At 46.5% G+C, this 10000-nt stretch overlaps 1 protein-coding gene across 1 annotated transcript in view; it reads right to left on the reverse strand.

Moving 5' to 3' along the window:
- The window catches only part of LOC311244828 (immunoglobulin superfamily member 22-like), a gene marked incomplete at its 5' end in the record, with an annotated part of 77262 nt that overhangs the window by 45341 nt on the left and 21921 nt on the right, over positions 1–10000 (reverse strand). The window contains one exon of the mRNA XM_084334511.1: positions 9–108. Coding sequence (XP_084190637.1) covers positions 9–108 — 100 coding nt within the window. The remainder of the gene's footprint in view (positions 1–8; positions 109–10000) is intronic.

Below are 10000 nucleotides of genomic sequence, written 5' to 3' on the forward strand. Positions count from 1 at the left end.
AGCCGTACTCTCTGTCACGGTGAGGGAGGCGCAGCAGGTGGCGACTCCGTGCTCGTTGGAGGCAACGCACTTGTAGACGTCTGCGTCTTCCACGGCCAGGCCTTTGATCTGCGGTGAGAAGAGAGAGAGAAACACAAGGCGGCTTGTCATTTAGGAATTCATTATCATCACTTACTCATTCATTATAACCTAAACTTTAGGTCCTAAAGGGTTAAAGGGACTGCATTTATATATAGTGTTTTTCATCCAAATCGCTTTACAACTCATCATGCCTCATTCACTCACACGTCCACGGAGGCGGAGGCGGCCATGCAAGGTGCCAACCCGCTCATTGGGAGTTAGGGGTTAAGTGTCTCGCTCAAGGACACTTAGACACGCTGCCGGGAGGAGACGGAATCTAACCTTTCCGATTACCAGACGACTGTTCTACCTCCTGAGCCACTGTCGCCCCCAAGCTATAACTTTATATAAATAACGTAAAATAAAATTATATAATAAACATTTCTTTGTATAGCTGTCCATCTGAGACACACACACACATGAAGTCATTTCATCGGAGGGGGCAGGCCACAGGGAGGGTCAGGGTGTTGCAGCGTCTCTAGGACAGGAAAGGGTTCAGTGCCTTGCTCAAAGACACACCTACGTGAGGGACATGTCGGTTTTTGTTGTTGTTGCAGGGATCGACCTTGTGACCTTGTGGTTATGGGACCGTCTTTCTAGACACCGGGCCACCTGGGTGCCACCTGGCTGCCCTCATGTAACGGAGGTCCGTGAGTAATATCCACAGTGACGATGGATGTGTGTTGTGAAGTAACTGTGGCAGTAAGCGGTACTGCAAGTTAAACTCACTTACCATTAAAAGACACATGCCTGAGTGGCGCATACCATAGTGCCTCGCACACCTATACACGGCTGTCCCGGGTTCACTTCCTGCTCCCGGGGAATAATTTGTCGCATGTCTTCCACCCTCTTCTCCCGTTCACCCTCTCCTCTATCGGTCATGTGATGTCTGACCAGAAAAAGCCAGAATTGGTATAGCGGTCAATGCTGTCGGCCGCGGCGTGGGAGACCCGGGTTCGAAACTCCCTCGGGGCATCGACATTTAACACAACGCAGAAGGAGTGATATACGACCGGTTACACTTACATTATGGTACAAGGAATCATGAACCAACTTGGCCGTTCAGAGGCCATTGTAATACTGATTCCCCCCCACGCCATGATGTCATGGGATTCCTACACACAGTGAAGAGAGGAGGAGAAGAGAGGGGGATTCCTACACACAGTGAAGAGAGGAGGGGAAGAGGGGGGGATTCCTACACACAGTGAAGAGAGGAGGGGAAGAGGGGGGGATTCCTACACAGTGAAGAGAGGAGGGGAAGAGGGGGGGATTCCTACACACAGTGAAGAGAGGAGGGGAAGAGGGGGGGATTCCTACACAGTGAAGAGAGGAGGGGAAGAGGGGGGGATTCCTACACAGTGAAGAGAGGTGGGGAAGAGAGGGGATTCCTACACACAGTGAAGAGAGGTGGGGAAGAGAGGGGGATTCCTACACACAGTGAAGAGAGGTGGGGAAGAGAGGGGGATTCCTACACACAGTGAAGAGAGGTGGAGAAGAGAGAGGGGGATTCCTACACACAGTGAAGAGAGGAGGGGAAGAGAGGGGGATTCCTACATACAGTGAAGAGAGGTGGAGAAGAGAGGGGGATTCCTACACACAGTGAAGAGAGGTGGGAGAGAGAGGGGGATTCCTACACACAGTGAAGAGAGGTGGAGAACAGAGGGGGATTCCTACACAGTGAAGAGAGGTGGGAGAGAGAGGGGGATTCCTACACACAGTGAAGAGAGGTGGAGAAGAGAGAGGGATTCCTACACACAGTGAAGAGAGGTGGGGAAGAGAGGGGGATTCCTACACAGTGAAGAGAGGTGGAGAACAGAGGGGGATTCCTACACAGTGAAGAGAGGTGGGGAAGAGAGGGGGTTAACCCTTTCACTGCAACAATACAGAAGGTTAACCCTTTCACTACCACACTACAGAAGGTTAACCCTTTCACTACCACACTACAGAAGGTTAACCCTTTCACTGCCAAACTACCAAATGGTTAACCCTTTCACTGCAACAATACAGAAGGTTAACCCTTTCACTGCCACACTACCAAACGGTTAACCCTTTCACTGCCACACTACCAAACGGTTAACCCTTTCACGGCCACACTACCAAACGGTTAACCCTTTCACGGCCACACTACCAAACGGTTAACCTTTTCACTGCGACAATACAGAAGGTTAACCCTTTCACTACCACACTACAGAAGGTTAACCCTTTCACTACCACACTACAGAAGGTTAACCCTTTCACTGCCACACTACCAAACGGTTAACCCTTTCACTGCGACAATACAGAAGGTTAACCCTTTCACTGCCACACTACCAAACGGTTAACCCTTTCACTGCCACACTACCAAATGGTTAACCCTTTCACTACCACACTACAGACGGTTAACCCTTTCACTACCACACTACAGAAGGTTAACCCTTTCACTGCCACACGACACATGGTTAACCCTTTCACTACCACACTACAGAAGGTTAACCCTTTCACTACCACACTACAGAAGGTTAACCCTTTCACTGCCACACAACAAATGGTTAACCCTTTCACTGCCACACTACAGAAGATGGACCCTTTCACTAGCACACTACAGACGGTTAACCCTTGCACTACCACACTACAGATGGTTAACCCTTCCACTACCACACTACAGACGGTAAACCCTTTCACTACCACCTGTAGTGTGGTAGTGAAAGGGTTAAACGTAATATTTCCGGGAATATTTCCAGATTTACTGTTGGTTATTATCCGTGTGCATGGAAAACTTAAAATGTGTGCTGGTCACTTTTCGGTTCCCTGCAGTACTCGGAGCAAGCAGTAGGAGGCAGCATAATGCTACGAATCCCCCTCCAAGCATTTAGCACTGCATCTTAACAGTCAGCCCTCACCCATGAAACAGATGGCAATGGGAGATGCATATTATGTCAGCACCCGCAAGTTAATTGCTTTATAATAGCTATTTAAGCTTCACTTAAGCTTCCCGGCTGGTTGGGGAGACGGCGTTAAATCCACTCCGGAGTGGTTATAGATAAAAGGATCAGAGTGTTTGTGTGTTTCTATTTTTTCTTTTACATCTGGTTTTCCCGCATGATGCATGGGCTGCTCCCTGAGTTGACAGCTCTAAGTTGGCAGATCCCAGTTTAATGGAGGCGCCGTCTTCCGACCTTTCTGTTATAGGTTCGCAATATCCTCTCTTCACGGAGGGACTTCCACCATCCATCTCGCCGAGATGGGGAAGCAAAGAAGCACGACACACAGACACATGCATCAAATCCGTCTGGATTCCCAGCGGCGTGCATTCGTCAACGGCTTTGTGGCGCGCGCGGCGTCCATTGAGGCTCAATTCAAGAACACAGAACTCAAAGGCTTTGTGGCGTGCGGGCGTCCATTGAGGCTCAATTCAAGAACACAGAACTCAAAGGCTTTGTGGTGCGCAGGCGTCCATTGAGGCTCAATTCAAGAACACAGAACTCAAAGGCTTTGGGGCGTGCGGCGTCCATTGAGGCTCAATTCAAGAACACAGAACTCAAAGGCTTTGTGGCGGAGCGGCGTCTAGCCGGTAGCGGGGCCTCCCTCCCTGAGCATAGACATCCTGGTGAATAAAAGTGACAAACTGTGCATGAACACGACGGATCCGTTGTTCAAAGCCTTCTCTGTGGAACAGTGGGGTGGGGTTAGGTAGGTGTGACAGGTAGGATGTAGTAAGTAATATAGTGAGTTAGTGACCTATTTACAAATAAGTACATTACATATTCCACATACTTTTAGCTTTTCAACTTTCTCAACTTTTCAGAAAACTTTTGAGGTGAGAGGGGGCGAACAAACCCAGGATGCTCACATGGGAGGCCAGTGCCTTTACCTCAAGACTACCAAGACTACCTTTCTGATAGCCTCAACCAAACCTTAACCCTAACCTTAATCACACTGTTACCTTAAATTAACCTTAACCGTAACCCTAACCTAACCTTAACCCTAACCCTAACATTCTATCTTTACCACAGCTGTTAAATGTTCAAAACAAGGGTGTATCAGGGTGGGTGGGTGTCTTAGTCTAGTGGTGAGAGCTGTGTTTGTATCAGGGTGGGTGTCTTAGTCTAGTGGTGAGAGCTGTGTTTGTATCAGGGTGGGTGTCTTAGTCTAGTGGTGAGAGCTGTGTTTGTATCAGGGTGGGTGGGTGTCTTAGTCTAGTGGTGAGAGCTGTGTTTGTATCAGGGTGGGTGTCTTAGTCTAGTGGTGAGAGCTGTGTTTGTATCAGGGTGGGTGTCTTAGTCTAGTGGTGAGAGCTGTGTTTGTATCAGGGTGGGTGTCTTAGTCTAGTGGTGAGAGCTGTGTTTGTATCAGGGTGGGTGTCTTAGTCTAGTGGTGAGAGCTGTGTTTGTATCAGGGTGGGTGGGTGTCTTAGTCTAGTGGTGAGAGCTGTGTTTGTATCAGGGTGGGTGTCTTAGTCTAGTGGTGAGAGCTGAGTTTGTATCAGGGTGGGTGTCTTAGTCTAGTGGTGAGAGCTGTGTTTGTATCAGGGTGGGTGTCTTAGTCTAGTGGTGAGAGCTGAGTTTGTATCAGGGTGGGTGGGTGTCTTAGTCTAGTGGTGAGAGCTGTGTTTGTATCAGGGTGGGTGTCTTAGTCTAGTGGTGAGAGCTGAGTTTGTATCAGGGTGGGTGTCTTAGTCTAGTGGTGAGAGCTGTGTTTGTATCAGGGTGGGTGGGTGTCTTAGTCTAGTGGTGAGAGCTGTGTTTGTATCAGGGTGGGTGTCTTAGTCTAGTGGTGAGAGCTGAGTTTGTATCAGGGTGGGTGTCTTAGTCTAGTGGTGAGAGCTGTGTTTGTATCAGGGTGGGTGTCTTAGTCTAGTGGTGAGAGCTGAGTTTGTATCAGGGTGGGTGTCTTAGTCTAGTGGTGAGAGCTGTGTTTGTATCAGGGTGGGTGTCTTAGTCTAGTGGTGAGAGCTGTGTTTGTATCAGGGTGGGTGGGTGTCTTAGTCTAGTGGTGAGAGCTGTGTTTGTATCAGGTGGGTGTCTTAGTCTAGTGGTGAGAGCTGTGTTTGTATCAGGGTGGGTGTCTTAGTCTAGTGGTGAGAGCTGTGTTTGTATCAGGGTGGGTGTCTTAGTCTAGTGGTGAGAGCTGTGTTTGTATCAGGGTGGGTGTCTTAGTCTAGTGGTGAGAGCTGTGTTTGTATTAGGGTGGGTGTCTTAGTCTAGTGGTGAGAGCTGTGTTTGTATCAGGGTGGGTGGGTGTCTTAGTCTAGTGGTGAGAGCTGTGTTTGTATCAGGGTGGGTGTCTTAGTCTAGTGGTGAGAGCTGAGTTTGTATCAGGGTGGGTGTCTTAGTCTAGTGGTGAGAGCTGTTTGTATCAGGGTGGGTGGGTGTCTTAGTCTAGTGGTGAGAGCTGTGTTTGTATCAGGGTGGGTGTCTTAGTCTAGTGGTTAGAGCTGTGTTTGTATCAGGGTGGGTGTCTTAGTCTAGTGGTGAGAGCTGTGTTTGTATCAGGGTGGGTGGGTGTCTTAGTCTAGTGGTGAGAGCTGTGTTTGTATCAGGGTGGGTGTCTTAGTCTAGTGGTTAGAGCTGTGTTTGTATCAGGGTGGGTGTCTTAGTCTAGTGGTGAGAGCTGAGTTTGTATCAGGGTGGGTGTCTTAGTCTAGTGGTGAGAGCTGTTTGTATCACGGTGGGTGGGTGTCTTAGTCTAGTGGTGAGAGCTGTGTTTGTATCAGGGTGGGTGTCTTAGTCTAGTGGTTAGAGCTGTGTTTGTATCAGGGTGGGTGTCTTAGTCTAGTGGTGAGAGCTGTGTTTGTATCAGGGTGGGTGGGTGTCTTAGTCTAGTGGTGAGAGCTGTGTTTGTATCAGGGTGGGTGTCTTAGTCTAGTGGTGAGAGCTGTGTTTGTATCAGGGTGGGTGGGTGTCTTAGTCTAGTGGTGAGAGTTGTGTTTGTATCAGGGTGGGTGTCTTAGTCTAATGGTGAGAGCTGTGTTTGTATCAGGGTGGGTGTCTGTCTTAGTCTAGTGGTGAGAGCTATGTGTTTGTATCAGGGTGGGTGTCTTAGTCTAGTGGTGAGAGTTGTGTTTGTATCAGGGTGGGTGTCTTAGTCTAGTGGTGAGAGCTGTGTTTGTATCAGGGTGGGTGTCTTAGTCTAGTGGTGAGAGCTGTGTTTGTATCAGGGTGGGTGTCTTAGTCTAGTGGTGAGAGCTGTGTTTGTATCAGGGTGGGTGTCTTAGTCTAGTGGTGAGAGCTGTGTTTGTATCAGGGTGGGTGTCTTAGTCTAGTGGTGAGAGCTGTGTTTGTATCAGGGTGGGTGTCTTAGTCTAGTGGTGAGAGCACTCGCATGTGACCACAATCATTGTTAGTTCAACTCTCCTGGGCCCTGTTTCATGTACGTGGTTCAACTAAGTCGATCAAGATGTCCATTATCCAGCTTCAGTTAACCCGATGTTCGAAACCGGGATTTTCCTGTTTCACAAAGGTGGATTCAGTCTCGTTAACTCAAGCCAGACTTGCAAGTCAGGCTAAATGCGCGCGGCCGTTTTAGGTGGAAAGCCAGCACGTATCGATGGCAGAGACCCTGATTCTCAACGGCATTGATTGATTAATTGATTTAAGACTTTATTGACAGATTGCAATAGGCTCAATCGCCTCGCCGACAAGTTAAATGCGTTATCTATAAGCTAATTCTAAGTCCCTCATTACCTCAATCAATCAGATTATATTTCTTTAAACTTGCCTGCTGGATTGAATAATCAAATGAGATCTTGCTAGCGAAAATAACTAGTTAACTGTTATACAGAATTACGAGACGGCTTTCTTGCCCATTGATTGATGTATAGTCAATGTTTAACTTATCTCCAATGTGGTCCAACGGGTTGTTCTTTTGACTTCCACACGGACGACCCGGGTTCAAGACCGGGGTCCTTCTTTTTGCAATATAGGAATAATTCAATTTGGTGTACGTTGAGAGCTATATAAAGAATGACATCCTCAATGCATGTAGATTTATAATATTTTAACTTAAAACCAGGCTACTTTGGCGTATAATCATTAATATTATATTCAAAAAAATCATATTGGAACAACCGGGATTTGAACCCCGGTCGCTGGATTGGCAGGCATGAGCACTACCGCTGGGCCACTGGGCCAGATGGGATAAATTCATTGTTTATACATTAATGAACGAGAGACCCGTGTTTAGAATATCCTTTGTTTTGAATGAAGTTTATCTCTTTATCCTCATTCATTAATGTGACGTCAACGGCTCATTCAATTTCTCAAATCCGTCAAACAGCGCATCTCATCAGACATCTTAATCCCAGTTACAATTAAAATAACCACATCATGTGTACATCGCACGAGCGAGCGCCACCGTCGCCACGGTATATATAACGTGCATTATTTAGGACAAAGTGAATTTAATATCAGCATTTTGGGTCTATTTTACATTTCAAAAGCCCCCTCTGGAAGAATGGAGCACAAAAACGTAATTCAGAATGGTATAATGCAGATCGTAGACTGTGGGAATAGTTTCAGGAAACGGGCTGTCACTTCTTTGCGGGGGCGTGGCGATAGTTCAGGCTAACTTGAACTTGAACTCTGCTTTCGACCAGGCTCAAACTTTTGGATATGTTGTCATGGTGATTTGGAAAATCCACGTACATGAAATCGGAAAGTCAGGCTAACCCAGTTATCCAGCTAAAGTTATCCGGCTAACTCAGTTATCCAGGTACAAGAAACAGGGCCCTGGTTGTGCTGTTTGTTTTGGACTTTTGCCAATACGAAATGTAAATATATTATTTATACAATAAGTAAATATATTTCTTATGGCTATAACATTATGTACATTATGTACCTTTTCCCCTGTAGTCGATTAGTACTTTATTCACGTTTTCTGATGAGACCGTGTTGATGGACTGTATCTATTCATGATTATTTTTGTATTTTATTTTTTTATTATTTTTTAAACAAACACATAAACAAACATGACAACACACGATAAGATATACAAGCATTAGTTGTCAGTGCACATCCAATGTAATCACATTTTAGTTAATTGTCTTATATAGGATATACCCCTAATACCTGTTATCTAAAAACCTACACACATATGCTCCAGCTCGTACCCCCCCCCCTTCCGGACCCCCCATTGGATAATCCATCCACTTTCCCTCGCTCCTAACCAGACATTACCATTATATGCTAGCTTTTATTTTCTCCACCACTTCTAACCACAATGTCATTTTGGATTCATTGAGACCCAATATTCTTGCTGTAGATATTTCTTGATAGATCACATCGAGATATGTAATAATCCAGACCTTTCGGCAAATTTTTTCCGGTTGGAACCATCGTGATGCTATCAGCTTTTTAGCCACTGTGATACCCGATAAAACCAATCTCTTTAGCTGTGGATGTACTGCCCACTCAAAAACATCATTCAGCAGTAGTACAGAGGGGTGTACAGGTATATTCCAAGTTAAGAGGTTTGATAGTTGCTGGGTCACTATTCATGATTATTTATAGTCGAGCAGGAATTCACGGGTAAGCCTGGTTGTTGTTGTTGTTGGCTCCATGAAGCATCTGTGGTCTGTGTCCGTACCTCCAGTGACATGCCCACTCTGTGCCACGCAGCAGCACCCTGGGGGGTCGGTGCACCTGAGCTAAGCAGGCCCTACAGGTGTCCCCACTCTGCCATCTGGCACACGGGCCGAATGACACCTCATCCTGGGTGTTGCTGTGCAGCTCCAAGGGCACTGGTGGTGGAGGGGGTGTGACGGGCAGGTCAAGCCCCAGCAGGTCATTACACCTGCCCGTACGTCGCGACGACATGCCAGCCGTTGTTTACTTGCGGTCCATTCTCTCCACCTTTCTCATAATGTGAACGTCTCCAAGGACTGAATAACGTTGGCCTTGTGGTTTTTCAGTTTGGAATTCATTTAGGTGGAATCAATTCTCTGCATCATAAAACAACAACACAGACTGATACAAACACAGCTCTCACCACTAGACTAAGACACCCACCCTGATACAAACACAGCTCTCACCACTAGACTAAGACACCCACCTGATACAAACACAGCTCTCACCACTAGACTAAGACACCCACCCTGATACAAACACAGCTCTCACCACTAGACTAAGACACCCACCCTGATACAAACACAGCTCTCACCACTAGACTAAGACACCCACCCTGATACAAACACAGCTCTCACCACTAGACTAAGACAACACCCACCCTGATACAAACACAGTTCTCACCACTAGACTAAGCCACCCACCCTGATACAAACACAGCTCTCACCACTAGACTAAGACACCCACCCTGATACAAACACAGCTCTCACCACTAGACTAAGACACCCACCCTGATACAAACACAGCAATACTATGATGATGATTCGTTTTAAGTTAACGTTTAATGGTTATGGTTAGGCACTTGCCTCCCATGTGAGCGTCCTGGGTTCGCTCCCCAGCAGGGGAGCTCAAATGTTTTCTGAAAACGTTGAACGTTTACTTTTATTTTTTAATATGTAATATATGTACGTATTTGTACACAGCTCTCACTACTAGACTAAGACAGACACCCACCCTGATACAAACACAGCTCTCACCACTAGACTAAGACACCCACCCTGATACAAACACAGCTCTCACCACTAGACTAAGACACCCACCCTGATACAAACACAGCAATACTATGATGATGATTAGTTTTAAGTTAATGTTTAATGGTTATGGTTAGGCACTTGCCTCCCATGTGAGCGTCCCGGGTTCGCTCCCCAGCAGGGGAGCTCAAATGTTTTCTGAAAACGTTGAAAGTTTACTTTTTATTTTTAATATGTAGTACGTATTTGTAAATGTGTCAATTACTTATTTGTAATGTACACATTGCAAATTTTTGTAAATACATCAAT

The sequence above is a fragment of the Notolepis coatsorum genome (genome assembly GCF_963971535.1).
Source record: "Notolepis coatsorum genome assembly, chromosome: 18".
In the NCBI taxonomy this organism is placed as follows: Eukaryota; Metazoa; Chordata; class Actinopteri; order Aulopiformes; family Paralepididae; genus Notolepis; species Notolepis coatsorum.